Source organism: Thamnophis elegans, chromosome 11 (assembly GCF_009769535.1).
Source record: "Thamnophis elegans isolate rThaEle1 chromosome 11, rThaEle1.pri, whole genome shotgun sequence".
NCBI lineage: Eukaryota > Metazoa > Chordata > Lepidosauria > Squamata > Colubridae > Thamnophis > Thamnophis elegans.
In genome coordinates, this window is record NC_045551.1 from 68,892,566 (window position 1) to 68,911,194 (window position 18,629).

At 43.0% G+C, this 18,629-nt stretch overlaps 1 protein-coding gene across 1 annotated transcript in view; it reads right to left on the reverse strand.

Moving 5' to 3' along the window:
* The window catches only part of ENOX1 (ecto-NOX disulfide-thiol exchanger 1), a 132,600-nt gene that overhangs the window by 89,199 nt on the left and 24,772 nt on the right, over positions 1 to 18,629 (reverse strand). The window contains exon 5 of the mRNA XM_032226638.1: positions 1,517 to 1,623. Within this exon, the coding sequence (XP_032082529.1) occupies positions 1,517 to 1,623 (107 nt within the window). The remainder of the gene's footprint in view (positions 1 to 1,516; positions 1,624 to 18,629) is intronic.

The following is an 18,629-nucleotide window of genomic DNA, read 5'->3' on the forward strand; positions in this document are numbered from 1 at the left end:
AGGACAAACCAGGTGGTATGATTCTGAGTCCCCTCCTTCTGTCCGATACCTTATGTCCTATCACTGGTCTTTCCAGATTGGGCATCAAATGGACAAGATAGGGGATGAGCACTGAATTGCAAAGTCTGTTGCATTTTGTACCAGCTTCACCTAGAAGTTCAAAAAAGGTCTGATTCACCACAATGCTTTATCTACCATCCTGCAGGTGATGTTCCTTTCACGCAGGTGCCCCAAAGGTGCTTTTTCAAGAGGCAACTGGACTTTCTGGTTTTTCCTTGAAGATATTTCACTTCTCATCCAAGAAGCTTCTTCAGCTCTGACTGGATGGTGGGGAATGGAAGGATTTATACTCCTTGCAGACAGCTGGTCATTTGCATCCTTTATTGGGGTCGTTGAGGTCACCTGGAGGTTTCTCTGTGTCCTCAGGGTCACCTGCCAGAGGAATACCCTTCGAATGCTGTGGGAGTATGAATGGATTTCCATAAAAAATGCAGACCCCCAAGGGCACAGATAAACCTCCAAGTGGCCTCAACGGCTCTCAGAAAGAGCACTGACAACCAGACGCCAGGAATTTAATAAATTCGACTGCAAGGAATATAAATCCTTCTATTCTCCCTCATTCAGTCAGAATTGAAGAAGCTTCTTGGATGGGAAGCGAAACCTTTTCAAGCAAAATAAGAAAGTCCAGATACCCTTTGAAAGAAGTACATCATTTAATGTTCTTTTTTATATATAAATAAGGCCAGGAAGCAGTCATAACTTAACAAGGACTTCCTTTCCCACTTCTGCAGGACCTCTCAGTTGAATCTGAGCTCTTATTAGGATGAGGAAGTTGTTTTTTTTCTGCTATCTGGGTTCAAGAAAAACTTTGCAGCTCCTTGCTATCACCGCATCAATAAAAAAAAAATCTTATCCTTGATAGGACTCAAAAGATTAAAAATGTGGGATTCTGGCTGGACAGTGCCCTATTTTATAAAGTTCGGATTGTGGACCCTTAAAAAACATCCCCCATTTATTTTGTCCAAGGTCAATTTGGAAAAATGACCATGCCTGTCCTAAGCTAATACTAATGAAATAAGAAATCTGGATTTCCAATATCTCCTTAGCGGTTATGTTGCTAGGAATATTTATGATGGAGAAGATTGTTCTGAAACAAATCTGCTTTGTCCAATAGCTTCCTCCACTTTCGGACAATATTGTGATGAATTAAATTCATTTTGGAATTCATTCACTCCAGGACTACGACGTGAATGTTGAGGCGACTTTGCTAATTCTCCCCATTAGCTGTTTTAGTGGAAGGGATATTGTCCCCCAAGAGTTTCAGCTGTATAAACCGTTGCAGGGACTCTGGAAACAATCCTTAATTACTTTTACACACAACAATTGCGGCAATTTAAAGACTGCTGAACAAAGGCACAATCCACCACAGGCCCCTTGGCATTTCCCTCCGCCCCCACAACTTGGTCCAAGGCTGTGAAATGACTGGATAAAAACAGAAAAGGAAAAATTCACCCACCTCGGAGTGCTTGCGCCAAATATCTAGGTTCTTCCGTTGAGCTTTGGAGAAATGGTCCCAAGCTTTTTGCCGGGCGGAGGCGTTGAAAACGGCCACAATCTGCTCAACTTTGGTGAACAAGGAAGTCAAACAAGACAAGCAATTTATGTTGTGATCGCTAAAGGAAAGCCATGTAAAGACACGGGGAGTCCCGCGGATGACGCCACTCCTGGAATGGCCTCATCCGCGGCCTCCGACCGCGTGTCTTTTCTGTACTTACATTTCAGAACTGTTGGAGGTTTCCTCCTCCTTCAGGTGTCTGCTCACAACTTTAGTCTACAACCGGTTGCGCCCTGATTACAGACAGATTGGCATGCAGTTAATGGCTTCTCCAGTTGTTGTTACAGTCCTGACTTGTATACATGAGATGCTAAGTTAGAGGTGAAGCTGTAGAAAAACCCCAATTTGTAGCTTCTGAAGCTGTAATTCTAGAACCTGGATGAAGTTTGTTGCCACTTTGAATGTACACTAATTGGCATACGTTAAAGTGAAATTTTGTGGCATACAGATCTCAAAGGGTACACCTCCAATATACACTACATAAATGGCAAAATAAATAAATAAATAAATAAATACAAAATTACGCCTATACCCACATACACACATAGAAACAACGCAGTCTAGTTCAGATGTGTACATGTCCATGGCAAGAAAAACAAATCTTGGGAGTTTATTGGACGGATAGCCAAGGCCTGTAACAAAGCTGTTACAGAAATCCTGTCAGAAATACTTCGGAACCTCCTCTGATGGGGGAGCAATAGAAACAGAGCGTGAAGTGGGTGTGTGGGGGTCTCTCACAATCCTTCGAGCTCTAAGTACTTAGCATTTATAAGCAGGGTCCTGAATAATGGGAAGTGAGCTTTTTATAATCGTCTCCACTGTCCTCACCACTCTCTGTAGGGGCTTTCTATCTGAGGCACTGCAATCACCGCACCAAACGGATGCATTTTGTTAAACCACTCTTAATTGTGCCTCTGTAAAAAGTGGCCAGGACAGAAGAAGAAAGATGTGCTCTCCTCATCCGATGCAGGATTAGTCCATGCTTCACTAAGGACGACGTGTTGACAGGCCAGTTCAGATTGTTAAGGTGCAGATAACTAATTGTCTGTACCCCCGGATACTTCATACTATTAAGTCTTAACAGTATTAATACTGTTGCATCCCTGATACTGAGTGTAGTATGACTAAGCCAGCTGTTTATTTTACCCAAGAACATGCCTCAGTTGACTCAATGGGACTTATTTTTTAGTAGACACGTATAAGATTATACTCTTATTGAAAGTGTTAAGGAAATTCCCAAGTTGGAACTTGAGTTAATCTAAAGAAGATGGCACCATTTATTTACCTATCCTTTTAAATGAAGACTTCTCTCTTCATCACCCTTGTGGGCCAATGTCTTCCACAAAACATTTTAAGTCTGCTTATCCCTCGTATTTGCAAACTGCAGCTCTACAGTATTAAAGTGAACTTGTGATTTTTTACAGACCCACCGAAATTTAAATATGTATATTGCTAATTTACATAAGAAACATGGGAGATATTAGAAGCCCAAAAGATATCTGCAATTCAAATCGTATTCTTTTCTTCGGTTCTTTATTCTAATATTTCACTTCCACTCTCTCTCTCTCTTTCAGAACATTACATTTTCAAGTCAAAAGATAACATTTGAGGTTGCCAAGCAATCACAAATGAAATGTCACTCAGGCCTTAAAAGTAACTAAAATAAAAATATTGCAAATCAAATTCTGGAGTTCCACAGTAGGCAGATTCACACAATAGCAGCAAACTGTGACAGCTAATTCAGAAAACATACGTATTTCATTTTGGCGAAGGGATTCTCATATTTGCAAATCTAAGAGAAACTCTTCTCTGGAAAGTGAATTATCCCCTCTACACGCCAAAAAGACCTTGGTTTGTGTTATTGCTGCAGAAGTAATTTTTTTTTTTAATCTTCCCCACCGTTTTTTAATTATGATCCGATAAGCCTTTATGGTAAGCTCTGCCTCGGTGTTGATTTAAGAAGGTTATTCTGGATTTCACTGAATATCTTCTGCTCGACCTGCGCGGATTGTCCATTTTGAATTTTGCAAACGGAATTTTGCAAACTGTTTTTACAAATTTTACGGACCTGGACTGTGGAGTGTGCAATTTGAAGTTTACAAACTGATTGTGCAATTTATTTATTTATTGTGCAAAATATTTATTTATTTATTGTGCAAAATATTTATTTATTTATTGTGCAAAATATTTATTTATTTATTGTGCAAAATATTTATTTATTGTGCAAAATATTTATTTATTTATTGTGCAAAACATTTATTTATTTATTGTGCAAAATATTTATTTATTGTGCAAAATATTTATTTATTTATTGTGCAAAATATTTATTTATTTATTGTGCAAAATATTTATTTATCGTGCAAAATATTTATTTATTTATTGTGCAAAATATTTATTTATTTATTGTGCAAAATATTTATTTATTTATTGTGCAAAATATTTATTTATTTATTGTGCAAAATATTTATTTATTTATTGTGCAAAATATTTATTTATTGTGCAAAATATTTATTTATTTATTGTGCAAAATATTTATTTATTTATTGTGCAAAATATTTATTTATCGTGCAAAATATTTATTTATTTATCGTGCAAAATATTTATTTATTTATTGTGCAAAATATTTATTTATTTATTGTGCAAAATATTTATTTATTTATTGTGCAAAATATTTATTTATTTATTGTGCAAAATATTTATTTATTTATTGTGCAAAATATTTATTTATTTATTGTGCAAAATACGAGTTCAGCAACAGAGTGGTCAATGCCTGGAATGCTCTACCCGACTCGGTTGTTACATCCTCAAACCTCCACAACTTCAACTTTAAACTGTCTACCGTGGACCTCACCCCATTCCTAAGAAGTCCGTAAAGGGGGCATGCATAAGCACACCAGTGTGCCTACTGTCCCTGTCCTACTGTCCCCATTTATTCGTACCCATGTCCATGTTCATACTTATATCTGTTATCCTGTACATGTTTGACAAACTAATAATAAAATAAATAAAGTATATAGAGTGGAAAAAAAATTGAATTTTACAAATTGAATTTTGCAAGCTGTTTTACAAATTTTACACACTTGGACTATGGATTATGCAACTTGAATTTTACGAACTGATTGTGCAATGGCCAAACTCGGTTCTTAATATTGATTGCTGACTTCTGATTTCCCAAAAGTATAATTCTCTCCCCCCCACCCTCCTTTGGGACTGCTGCACTGAGCAATCACTACTTGCGTAACATTGAGGTTTGTGCCTCGGCTAAAGTTCAAAGCCTGCTTAGATTTAAACTGGGCTCCCTGCAGCCATGTTTCTTAAATCTCATCTTTTTTCCCTGCTGGCTTCACTATCTGTCTGTCAAAAAGCAGGTGCTGTTCCTAAGAAATCAAAATTGACAATTATCTGCTAGAGGAATTACCACCAACATTAGACCTACAAAACAAATCTGTATGACAATTTCTCCTTTTATAAGGATGGAATTGGTTCGACTCTGATTAAAAGTATATCTGCAACAAAGATATAAATGTAAAGGTTCCCCTCACACATATGTGCTAGTCGTTCCCGACTCTAGGGGGCGGTGCTCATCTCCGTTTCAAAGCCGAAGAGCCAGCGCTGTCCGAAGACGTCTCTGTGGTCATGTGGCCGGCATGACTCAATGCTGAAGGTGCACAGAACACTGTTACCTTCCCACCAAAGGTTGTTCCTATTTTTTATTTGCATTTTTTTTACATGCTTTTGAACTGCTAGGTTGGCAGAAGCTGGGACAAGTAATAGAGCTCACTCTGTTATGTGTCGCTAAGGATTCGAACGCCGAACTGCTGACTCTTCTGATTGAATTCCATCCCTATAAAAAGGAGAAATTGTCATCCAGACTTATTTTATAGAGCTGGTAATTGTAGAATTTCCTATCTTCAAAGTGCCACCAGTTTGTTCCCAAGAACTGGGTTGCTGGATAACTTTTTTTTATAACTTTAGTGTTTTGAACGCATCCCTGGAAAGATCTTATCATTATATAGTTTTCAACCAAAATATAAAACAATGGCTTTCAGTGTAGTATACCCAAGGTATATGCAAAATGTAATGTAATAATTTTATTTTTTAAGAGCCGAGGTGGCGCAGTGGGTAGAGTGCAGTACTGCAGGCCACTTCAGCTGACTGCTAGTTCTGCAGTTCGGCTGTTCAAATCTCACCGGCTCAGGGTTGACTCAGCCTTCCATCCTTCTGAGGTGGGTAAAATGAGGACCCGGATTGTTGTTGGGGGCGATATGCTGACTCTGTAAACCGCTTAGAGAGGGCTGAAAGCCCTATGAAGCGGTATATAAGTCTAACTGCTATTGCTATTGCTATTTTTTAAATTTTAACCTTTAATTTAATTTATGAAACTTGCCTACCAGCCGGATCTCAACCGCCAAAGAAATTACAGTAAAATATGCCAAGTATGATGAAGCAAGGTATTTCACTTCCTGCTTTTCATGAAGAGCCAATCAGAAAAACATTAGAAGATGATGGATGGAAAGAGGATAGACACCTTAAGGACGAGAGCAAAACCTCTGAAGGCAGAACAAGAAGCAACGGAACGAAACTCATCGAGGAGAGAAGCAACCTGAACTAAGGAGGAATTTCCTGACAATGAGAACAATTAACCAGTGGAACAACTTGCCTCCAGAACTTGTGGCTGCTCCCATCACTGGAGGTTTTTAAGAAGAGATTGGACAGCCACCTGTCTGAAATGGTGTAGGGTCTCCTGCTTGAGCAGGGGGTTGGACTAGAAGACCTCCAAGGTCCCTTCCAACACTGTTATTCTATTATCTGCCCATCCATTCCTCTCAATGCCCTGCGTCACGTCGCAGCTAATCCTGGGTACGGTGAATCCAACTGCTAAATGATATCCCAATTTGCATGTACTTATGATTCAGGCTTTGTATTTCATAACCTTATTAAATTAATTGGAATAAGAATAGGAAACCATGAAAGGGTTATCGCGAAGGAATCTATTTTATTAACAATGTAATTTAGATTCTAATCATTCTTCTGTTGCACCTATTACGAGGGCAAAGAGCACTGAACTTAATCAACAGCCTGGGTATAATTAATTAATGGCAGAAGGGTCTAGAAGAACATTTTCTTGAAGATGCGAGAAAAAAGGCGGGCTGCTATTTTAAGGGGGTGTCTATTAAATTCGGAAGCTCTTGAACTTTGGAAGGTCTGGCTAGGAAAATAGCAGTAGCAATAGCAGTTAGACTTATATACCGCTTCCTAGGGCTTTCAGCCCTCTCTAAGCGGTTTACAGAGTCAGCATATTTGCCCCCAACAACAATCCGGGTCCTCATTTCACCCACCTCGGAAGGATGGAAGGCTGAGTCAACCCTGAGCCGGTGAGATTTGAACCGCTGAACTGCAGATAGCAGTCAGCTGAAGTGGCCTGCAGTACTGCACCCTAACCACTGCGCCACCTTGGCTCTGATGATTTCTAGACGTTCTAACTGTAGGTCTTGGCCATCTTCTGCTGGCTTCCTGGTTTGGATTTGCTTGTTGGAAGCCAGCGGGTACCAACTTAGATAAGCAATCAACCAGCCAGCAAACAACAGCCAAATCAAGGAACTACCAAGAAGAAAAGAAAACTCCCGCCAACACTGACTGGGCAAACCGTAGAGAGCAAACTCCACTCCCTTCTAGCGCTGATGATGTTATCTAGTTGGGTAATGAAATGTCTGCAAGAAAACAACTAAGCTCAGAGAGCACCAAGGACCCCACAGTCCTCCTCCTCCTCCTCTTTAGGTACAGGTAAAGGTTCCTCTCGCACATATGTGCTAGTTGTTCCTGACTCTAAGGGGCGGTGCTCATCTCCGTTTCAAAGCCAAGGAGCCAGCTCTGTCCAAAGATGTCTCCATGGTCATGTGGCCGGCATGACTCAATGGCGAAGAAACACAGAATGCCGTTACCTTCCCACCAAAGGTGGTTCCTATTTTTCTACTTGCATTTTTACCTGCTTTCGAACTGCATAGGTTGGCAGAAGTTGGAACAAGGAACGGGAGCTCACTCTGTTACGTGGCGCTAGGGATTCAAACCGCCGAACTGCCAACCTTTCTGATCAACAAGCTCAGCGTCTTGGCCACCGAGCCATTGCGTCCTCTTTGTGAATCCCCAAAAGGGAATTGTGGTTTTTCACACTTACAATCCTTGCAGCAGCCCCGTGGTCACGTGATCAAAATTCAGACGATTGGCAACCTCCAACCACTCCAGGGGAAGGATACTGTAAAATCTCCATTCCCTCCACACTCCCGGGGGAAGGATACTGCAAAATCTCCATTCTTTCCACACTCACGGGGGAAGGATACTGCAAAATCTCCATTCCCTCCCCACTCACGGGGGAAGGATACTGCAAAATCTCCATTCCCTCCACACTCTAGGGGAAGGATACTGTAAAATCTCCATTCCTTCCACACTCCTGGGGGAAGGATACTGCAAAATCTCCATTCCCTCCCCACTTCAGGGGAAGGATACTGTAAAATCTCCATTCCTTCCACACTCCAGGGGAAGGATACTGCAAAATCTGAATTCCCTGCACACTCCTGGGGGAAGGATACTGTAAAATCTCCATTCCTTCCACACTCCAGGGGGAGGATACTGCAAAATCCCCATTCCCTCCTCACTCTAGGGAAAGGATATTGCAAAATCCCCATTCCTTCTCCACTCCTGGGGAAGGATACTGCAAAATCCCCATTCCCTCCCCACTCCTGGGAAAGGATACTGTAAAATCTCCATTCCCTCCCCACTCCTGGGAAAGGATACTGTAAAATCTCCATTCCCTCCCGATCAGCTGGAACTTGGGAGGCAAAGAATAAATGAGGGCAGGGCCAGCCAGAGGTGGCATTTGCCGGTTCTGCAACTACTCAAAATTTCTGCTACCTGTTGTCCAGAACTGGTCAGAACCTGCTGAATACCCCCCCCCCTGTACATCTTTGCTCTCAAGCTCATTTTGGGGTTTCTACATATAGAATTTCTACGTTTTCTGAGCTTGTGTCTTTCCTGCAACTTTTGTGGAGACATCAAAAGATCATTTCACAATATTCCACTTCTTTCTTCTCCCGTTGACGGTCCACACATAAAGATTAAAAATGAGAAATGTGGCGCCTTTCGTCTTTTTCTCAGCTGTTGTTTTCCTAACTGGGTTGGGGTTTCAAAGCATTTTATCAAGGGAGGCTGTTGATCTCCTTTTCTTGGCCATAAAAAAGGGGGACAAATATAAAATTGCAACCAAGTTTCCTGATCGCAACCCAGGCCTCCTGCTTCTTACAAAGCTGCAGTTGATCAGCCATGAATGACAGAAGGACCCTACAATAAGCACAATTAAATATTCATCAGCAAACATCTGCGGATTTATCTCCTGTCATATGAAATTTTCATTAACCAGATGCAACATTTTGTCTTGTCAATAAGTAAAAGACTGAAAATCATTTTTTTTTAAAGTTATACAGCACAGATGAAAGAAGAAATGTGTGGAGGGAGGGAGGGTGGGTAGAAGGGTGGATAGGTGGACAGATGGGTGGACAGATGGTTGGGTGGGTGGATGGATGGTCGGACGGATGGATAGAGACGGAGGGATGAGTGGGATGGAAGGTGAGTGGGTAGATGGCTGGATGGGTGGGTGGGTGAGTGGATGGACTGACAGACAGATGGATGGGTGAGTGGGTGGATGGGTGGGATGGAAGGTGGGTGATTGGTTGGATGGATGGACGGATAGACGAACAGATAGATGGGTGAGCAGGTGGGTGAGTGGGAAGGTGGGTGGGATGGAAAGTGGGTAAGTAGATAGATGGATGTATAGGTGGGTGGGTGGGTGGATGGATGGATGGATGGACGGACAGACAGATGGATGGGTGAGTGGGTGGGTGGATGGGTGGGGGGGGATGGAAGGTGAGTTGGTGGACGGATGGACAGATGGATGGATGGATGGGTGGGTAGTCAGACGGATGGATAGAGATGGAGGGGTGAGTGGGATGGAAGCTGAGTGGGTAGATGGATGGGTGGGTGGGTGAGTGGATGGACTGACAGACATGGATGAGTGAGTGGGTCGATGGGTGGGTGGGTGGGATGGAAGGTGAGTGAGTAGATAGATGGATGGGTGGGTGGATAGGTAGGTGGATGGATGGATGGATGGATGGATGGATGGATGGATGGATGTATGGATGGACAGACAGATGGATGGGTGAGTGGGTGGGTGGTTGGATGGGTGAGATGGAAGGTGGGTGGGTGGTTGGATGGATGGATGGTCAGCAGACAGATGGGTGGGTGGATGGGAAGGTGGGTGGGATGGAAGGTGAGTGGGTAGATAGATGGATGGATAGGTGGGTGGGTGGATGGATGGATGGACAGATGGATGGATGGACAGACGGACGGATGGGTGAGTGGGTGGATGGACAGACAGATGGATGGATGGATGGATGGACGGACGGATGGATGGGTGAGTGGGTGGATGGGTGGGATGGAAGGTGAGTGAGTGGACGGATGGACAGACGGATGAGTGGTTGGGTGGGATGGAAGATGGATGTGTGGATGAATGGATGAGTGGACGGATAGGTAGGTGGGATGGAAGGTGGGTGGATGGGTGGATAGATGGATGGATGATGCAGGTCATCATTTTCCTATTCCAGATATTTAGTGGGGACAGGTGAGATTGACCTGCATAGGACAACGCCTTCTTCAAAGATCTTGGTTGCTGGAAAAGGAAGTACCTTGTGGATACTTCTTGGATTTTCATACCACCCAACTGCACCATGGAAGACAATCTGTATCACCAGTTCAGCACCACTTAAACAAGAAAGAAAACAACCTTTGCCCCACATTGCAAAAATCAATCCATGGCCTCTTAATTTACTACCAAAAGGAAAAGAGAATTCAGGCCCTGAGATGCAGGATAAGCAAATTAATTAGTGCAGTGATACTGAATTAAAACTTAAATACATTAGTGCAACAGGGACTTAAATGTTAATGGCTATTAAACTGGCTGGAAACACCAAGGAAAGCATTCATCTCGCCAGGAGACCAACGTAGAAAAGTGAGGATATATAGCTTCATCACCACCACAGAAGGACAGTAAGAACTACTCTGTGTCTCTTAAGAATCCAGCTTGAAATTGCTAGGAGACCTTGTTCTCAGGCTTGTAAAGTTGGAGGAAAGACACAGAGCATAAAATAATTGAGTTGGAAGGAACCATGGAGGTCTTCTTGTCCAACCCTCCGCTCTACACCATTTCACGTAAATGGTTGTCCAGTATTTTTGAAAGCCTCCAGTGATGGAGCACCCACAACTTCTGGAGGCAAGCCATTCCATTGGTTGATAGATCTAACTGTTCGGAAATTCCTCCTTAGTTCTAGGTTGCTTCTCTCCTTGGTTAGTTTCTATCCATTGTTTCTTGTCCTGCCTTCTGGTGCTTTGGAGAAGAAGTTGTCTTTGTAGGAGCTCCTCAAATATTGGAAGACTTCTATCATGTCATCCCTAGTCCTTCTCTTTATTAGACATCATGCTCATGCTGATATGGATCATCTCCACTGCTTGTTGAAGGATGAGACAAAATTGGACCAACTATGATTTGGGCCAGAATTGTAGTTTCCTAAACAGATTAAGATTAGAATATATTTGCCGGGCCCCAAGAACCAAGAAAGACAGGTAGAATTACTTCTACTTCCTCTGTTGTATTCAGCATGCGCAGAACAATTTTAATAGCACTGCGCATGCGAGCGAACCAGCAGTGGTGCGTGCTGGAACCACCCCTGGTCTCCGTAGACATCTGACCACTTGGAGATCATCAAGGCTGAACGGAATGGGACACCGCAACTATTTCTCTCGTAGAGATTGAGAAAGGTTCTTTTTTTTAATTTTATCAATTTCATATATACATTCACAATGATCTCATAACTGTTATTAATAATATGTATTTATAACAATTTTTCCCTACTGTTGACAATATACTTGAAAATTGCTTTTTTAACATCCCATAGATCCATCTTATCTTACGGTCCTACTTCTTCTTCCCTCCCTCCCTCTTTCCTTCCCTCCTTCCTTCCCTCCTACTCCCCTTCCTTCCCTCCCTCCTTCCCCTTCCCTCCTTCTCTCCTTCCCTCCTTCCTTCCTTCCCTCCTTTCTTTTCTCCTTCTCTCCTTCCTTTCCCCCTTCCTTTCCTCCTTCCTTCCCCCCTTCCTTCTCTCCTACATTCCCTCCTTCCTTCCCTCCTTCCTTCCCTCCTTTCTTCTCTCCTTCCTTCTCTCCTTCCTTCCCTCCTTTCTTCTCTCCTTCTCTCCTTCCTTCCTTCCTTCCTTCCCTCCTTGCTTCCCTCCCTCCTTCCCTCCCTCCTTCCTACCCCCCTTTCTTCTCTTTCTTCTCTCCTTCCTTCCTTCCTCCTCTCCTTTCCCTTCTCTCCTTCCCCTTCCTCCCCTTTACCCTTCCCCTCTTCTTCCCATTCCTCCCCTCTTTCCTACTCTTACATTCCCGGTTGAGAAAGGTTTTATATTTCCCGGCCCTTCCTAAGTTTTTGTCAGACCTCAGAAGGGAGTTTGCAGCCAGTTATGCTCCATTTTCATCGTTAGTATATTCACATCTGAAGAACTGAACTCCACAAAGTAATTTCCCAAGATTAAGCAATGATAGGGATGGGTGGAAAATTAATTATCCCGATATGCATTAATAACAATATTAATTATCGTCCTGACATTATTTTGCCACCGAATTAATAGGCTGCCAAAAGTGTCGTGGTTCCCCCCCCCCTCTTTCTTTTGGGACCTCAAATAATGCTTGGCAGACTCTATAATGAAGTTGTCGCCTTTACTGGAGAACTTCAAAGCAGGTTGAAGCACTTAGATGGCAGATGGCAGATGGCGAGACTTAAATGATGCGCAGGTCTTTTTCCCCCTGTGGTAGCCTCACTACCTTACTATTTGTAGAAGGCCATGTTCTTGCCAAGGCGTCCCCAAAAAGCAGGAGGCAGAGTCCTGTTCCCCACAAAACTCCTTTGATTAAACGAATGTGAATTCTTCTCATTCGCATTCAGCCAAGGCCTTGCAAACAATCTTTCCAAGGAGTATTTATGACCACAGACCTTATCAGTCTTGGAAAGCTGCCATGTAAATATTTTCCAAATGCAAGGAAAGACTTGGCACAGAGTTTCTGAGATTCACGGACAGATCTTCGCACTCCTGAAACAAATCTAACGACTGGAGGAATGAATTGTTCCCTGCAAAAGCCCACTCCCCTTTTGCTCCTCTTTTATGTCCTATGGGAGGGGGCCAATCATCTTCCATCTGTGGCTTTACTCCCACGTCAACCCTGATTTCTGAGTTGTTCTTTTCCTCTGGCAGCTCTGCACATGCACACACTGGGAACAGGCTCCAGCTGTTCCTCTGCCTCACTGCTGTCTAGCTCCAAAGGCACCTGATTACTGCCAGATGGCCTCGGCCCAGGGGTGAAATTTAGCAAATTCTGAGAGGTTCCGGAGAACCGGTAGCGGAATTTTTGAGTAGTTCAGTGTTCTGTCCCCCCTTCACGGCTCTTAACAAACGCAAGCAGACAAACTTAAAAGGAAGTCTTTCTTTATCAGTTCTCAGTTCAAACTGGCTTCGAGCCCAAAAATAACAGAAATACAGTCTCTTTCAAGCAGATAACAGAATACAAAACACTCTTACAAGCAATGCACTTCTTCCAAAGTCTCCACGAATCAGGGTTACATGAAACACCAAAGCACTTATCCAAGTGTAACATGCAATGTTGTACGAACCAAGAAACCCACGAAGGAATGTACGTTGACTCCTGCAACTAGGGCGTGGCAGCATCCGTCCTTTTATCTCCAAACCTGCCTCTCACAAGCCCCAGCTGCATAATGAATCTTGTATCCCGAAAAGACTCACAGCAGACACCTGCTGAGTCACAACATTCAGGGAACCAGCAAATGCCACTTCTGGCTGTCCCCAGAGTGGGGTGGGGAATGGAAATTTTGCAGTATCCTTCCCCTGCCAAGTCCGCCAAGCCCCACCCACAGAACCGACAGTAAAAAAAAAATAGAATTTCACCACTGCCTCGGCCCCCTCTCTGCCTCTGATGCCGAGCCCTCATCCGTGCCTTCCCCAGCCTCCGGGACTGGCCCATGCTCCTCCCCAACCTCCTTACTGTCCAACTCTGCTGCCAGCTCCTCTGGCCACTGGTGAGCCACAACAGGCCTTAGTGGACAGAAGAAGAGCAAAAACAGATTGCTCTTCCAAGGACTCCATCTCGGAGAGCAGAGGTCAAGTCAGGAATGTTGAACGACACACCGAAACCTGCAAATAATTTGCTCAGCAGAGAGCATTTTTCTGAAGGAAGGCTGTAGGTACCATTATTATTCTTGCAGAAAACACCATCTCACAACCAGGTTTGATGGCTGTCACTACCCGTTTCCCATAAGGAGAAAGATGGGCTCAGAAGGCCAGGTCACAGATGTTGGTTCCTCAGAATTATGCTGGTTGGGTCAAGTAGAAGGCAAGACGTCTTCAATCACCCAAAGAATATGGAGCAATTTCAGAGCTGGCATTGAGGGAACGGTAGAGAAAAGCTCATAGTTTGATTTAAAGGGAAAGCAGAGATGGATTTTGTAAGAAAAGCTGAATCTGGGAAGGGAGTATTGTCAGGGGGCCAAATAGCATCCAAAATTAAATCAGAGTCCAAGGCAAAGGATTCCTCAAAATTCCAATTGATTAAGGGAGCCATGTTGGCACATCTGGGAAAACCCGAATCTGAAAGCTTCCTGGTTTTCCCCACCCAGTTGAAAGTTCAAGATCTTGTCCCACCCACCCACCCACCCACAAGCCCATCCCATGGTCCAATCTCCCACTGCTATGCTGGCAGCTTCCACCCACCCAGTTCCGGTCAGGTGAAGAATAATGGCAGGAACTGAATATTTCCAGTTTAGTGAAAACTAAGACTAGGGGAAACATGATAGCAGTCTTCCAATATTTGAGGGGCTGCCCCAAAGAAGAGGGGCGGGGTCAACCTGTTCTCCACTGCACCTGAAGGCAGGACAAGAAGCAACGGATGGAAACTAATCAAGGAGAGAAGAAACCTAGAACTAAGGAGGAATTTTTTGACAGAGCAATTAGTCAGTGGAACGACGTGCTTCCAGAAGTTGTGGGTGCTCCATCACTGGAGGTTTTCAAGAAGAGATTGGACAACAATTTGTTTAAAATGGCCTAGGGTCTGCTTCTTGAGTAGGGGGTTGGACTAGAAGACCTTCAAGGTCCCTTCCAACTCTGTTATTCTATCTACCAAAAAAGGAGAAGGAAGAGAAGTACAACGTGTTTTGGGGGAACCATCCAACTATCCTGATCCAGGCACAGATGCCAAGTTACAACAAGCTTGATGTATTTATTGTACATAAATGGGGAGGAGGTGGAGACGGTTGGTAGTTTTAAATTTCTGGGCGTTTATATCTCGGAGGACCTCTCATAGACCATGAAGGCTAACATTCGTGTGAAGAAGACACAGAAGAGGCTGTACTTCCTGAGAATGCTCAAGAAGATAAATCTATCTCGGCATCTACTTCTGTCCTAATATCGCAGCACCATCGAGAGTGTCCTGACATACGGCATTCTTGCATGATATGGGAGCAGCTCTGCAGCGGACAAAAACGCTCTGTAGAGAATCATTAAAACTGCCCAGAATATCACCGGGCTCCAGCAACCAGCCCTGGATGACATCTTCGCATCTCGCTGTTTGAGGAAGTTGCACAACATTCTCAATAACTCTTCCTGTCCAGCTTACAATCTTTTTGGACTGTTGCCTTCTGGCAGAAGATACAGAAGAATTAAAACTCGGACCACACGTCTTCTCAATAGCTTTTATCCCAGAGCTGTAATCGCACTCAAGAATGAACTAAAGGGCCACCATCAATGAGCTGCTGGACAGCACAACTTGGTCCGTGGTATGGATGTTTGGGGGGGTTTAGGGGCGGGGAAATTTTGGTGGGTGTGGGTGTGTTTGGGGATTGTTATGTGTGTTGGGCCTGGTCTTTGGGTGTTATGTGAACTTCGTTGTATGGGTATACTGTGTATTTACGTACAATGACAATAAAGTAATTTCAAATATATTCTATGAGGCTGTCAGAAGCTCATCAAGGCTTGTCACTCAAGCTACATAAGGAATTCTTCTGAAGAGCTACAGAATCATTTCTAGTATGAAAACGGGAATTTCGAAAAGCCTTAACCATTTATTGAGCAATTCCCCTGCCTCCGACAGCCGAGAAGGAAAGGCCTGGGGATTTCCTGAGCTTCTGGTGGAAAGGCAGGCTATGCAGCATGTCTCACAAACAAATGCGCAACAGCAGATCCCACTTGTGATGTGCCACAGAGGCCACGCTACAATACAAGACGGCCTATCATCACGAGAACTACATGTTTTTTTTAAAAAAACCGCAATGAATGCTTGGAACCCCCATTCATCCACCAAAATCTCTTCTCCACCAGAAGGGGAAAAAAAAAAGAGATGTATTTAGCCCTTCTGTTTGCACACAGGCTCTTATCGGTGGCTACAGCTTGCTCTCGCTGTTTGCCTTGCTTGGAAAGGAAACAATTCAATTGCTAAAATGCCTCTTTTATACCTAGAGAGCACTTCAATTTCCACCTGTCTCAGGCCCCGTCAGAAAACCTGCACAAAACCTACATTCTGAGGATTTGACGTTAATAATTCAAAAGTCTTATTTGGGCAACAAAAAGAGGATATTCAGAAAATTAAGGGATATTTTAGGTTTGGACAACTCTTCTTCCAACCTTACTATTCTGTTGTGACTCAGCAGAGGTTTGCTGTGAGTTGAGTCGGGATGCAAGATTAACAATGCAGCTGGGGCTCATTAGCAGCGTCTTCTGGTGATAAAAGGACGGGTGGTGCCACGCCCTGGTTGCAGGAGTCAACGTTCATCATTCATCGGTCGTGGTTTGTTTGTGAGAGACACTTGGAGAAGTGATTTGCTTTCTGTAACCCTGATTCAAGGAGACACTTGGAGAAGTGAATTGCTTTGTAAGAGTTTTGTTTTGCATTCTGTTATCTTCTTGCCAGGGACTTTATTTATGTTTATTTTTGGGCTCGCAGCCAGCGTGAGCCGAGGACTGATAAAGTTATTTCCTTTTAAGTCTGTCTGCCTGTCGTCTGGGGGGACAGAACACTATTCTATGCTCTATAATAAACCCCCAGGTAGCTGCTTATATCCAGGTGCTAATTTTTATAGCATTCCGGGTTTAATCCTATATCGGCCCAGGTAACACTGGTAGCTGTTGTGGCCCACCAGTGGCTAGTGGATCTGGCAGCAGATTCGGACAGTGAGGACGTTGGGGTGGAACGTGGGCCAGTCCTGGGGTCTGGGGAAGACTCTGATGAGAGCTCTTCATCGGAGGCAGAGAGAGGGCCAGGGCCGTCTGACAGTTATCAGCTGCGTTCAGAGTCAGGCCTCAATGGGGCAGAAGAACAGCTGGAGCCTGTTCCCATTGTGTACATGCGCAAAGTTGCCAGGAGAAGGGAACAGCTAAGGAACAAGGGCTGACTTGGGAGTAAAGGCACAGGTGGACAGTGAATGGCTCCTCCCAGAGGGAATAAGAGGAGTGAAAAGGGAGGGGAGTTTGCAGGAGACCATTAGTTCAATTCATCAGGGTGAAGATCCGTTCCTGACTCCTTGCCAAGTAATTGCTGCTACAGCTTGGAATTTGGAAGATATCGGCCTGGCAGCTCTCCAAGCCTGATCAAGGTCTATCGTTGTGAAATCTCATCAATTACTGTTTGCTGGGATTTTGCTGGAGACGAATCCCCTGTAACCTAAATAAAAGTGGTTTTATCGGGACGAGGAGTTGGCTTCATGATCTTGGGAAGCCTAAGTCAGAACAGTACCTTCATATGACATCTGGGAATTCTATCACAGTTAATACCACTTTAGAATGCCTTGCTAAGACCATACTTGAATTACTGCGTCCAGTTTTGGTTGCCACAAGGTGTTGAGACTCTGGAAAGAGTGCAGAGAAGAGCAACAAAGATGATTAAGGGCCTGGAGACAAAAATATATGAAAAACAGTTGAAGGAACTGGGTATGTCTAGTTTAGTGAAAAGAAGGACTAGGGGAGACATGATAGCAGTCTTCCAATATCTCAGGGGCTGCCCTAAAGAAGAGGGGTGTCAACCCGTTCTCCAAAGCACCTGAAGGCAGGACAAGAAGCAATGGATGGAAACTAATTTGTCATAACTACAAATGGTCATTAAGCCAGCAGTCATAAGTTGAGGGCAGTCTGGAATCAGCGTCCAACTCAGAATAAGTTGAATGTTTTGCCGTTCAGGACATGGAGGCAATCTATGCAAACTTGTAAATCCCATTAAGATGTATAATTGATGTACTAAACCGAAGAGAAAATGATGATGATGATGATGATGATGATGATGATGATGATGATGAAATGTTTTATTCCCACGTCCTTATTTTGTTTGTTTCTTTTTTTTAAAGAAACAAAATTAAAATTAATAAAATTAATTTTATAAAACTAATAAAATTAATTTTATAAAATTAATAAAATCAATTTTATAAAACTAATAAAATCAATTTTATAAAACTAATAAAATCAATTTTATAAAACTAATAAAATCAATTTTATAAAATTAATAAAATCAATTTTATAAAATTAATAAAATCAATTTTATAAAATCAATTATAAAATTAATTTATAAAATTAATAAAATTAAAAAAGTTTAATTTTATGCAATGTTGCCAACTTTAGGAAACAACGATTTAAAAGCCATCCCGATCCACGGATTTCCAAAGGAATTGTGAACAGCTCGAATCGTATTTCTACCTGCAAACTATGGTTATACTTAATCAACATCACAGGTGAAATATGACACGCAGTGTGGAGGATTTATTTCCAAAACACACAGTTTTGAGATCCCTGACATTAAATGTTTCCCCAGAAATGATTGTTGTACATCTGGTTCTTTCGTTTATGTACTTGTGTACGTTCTG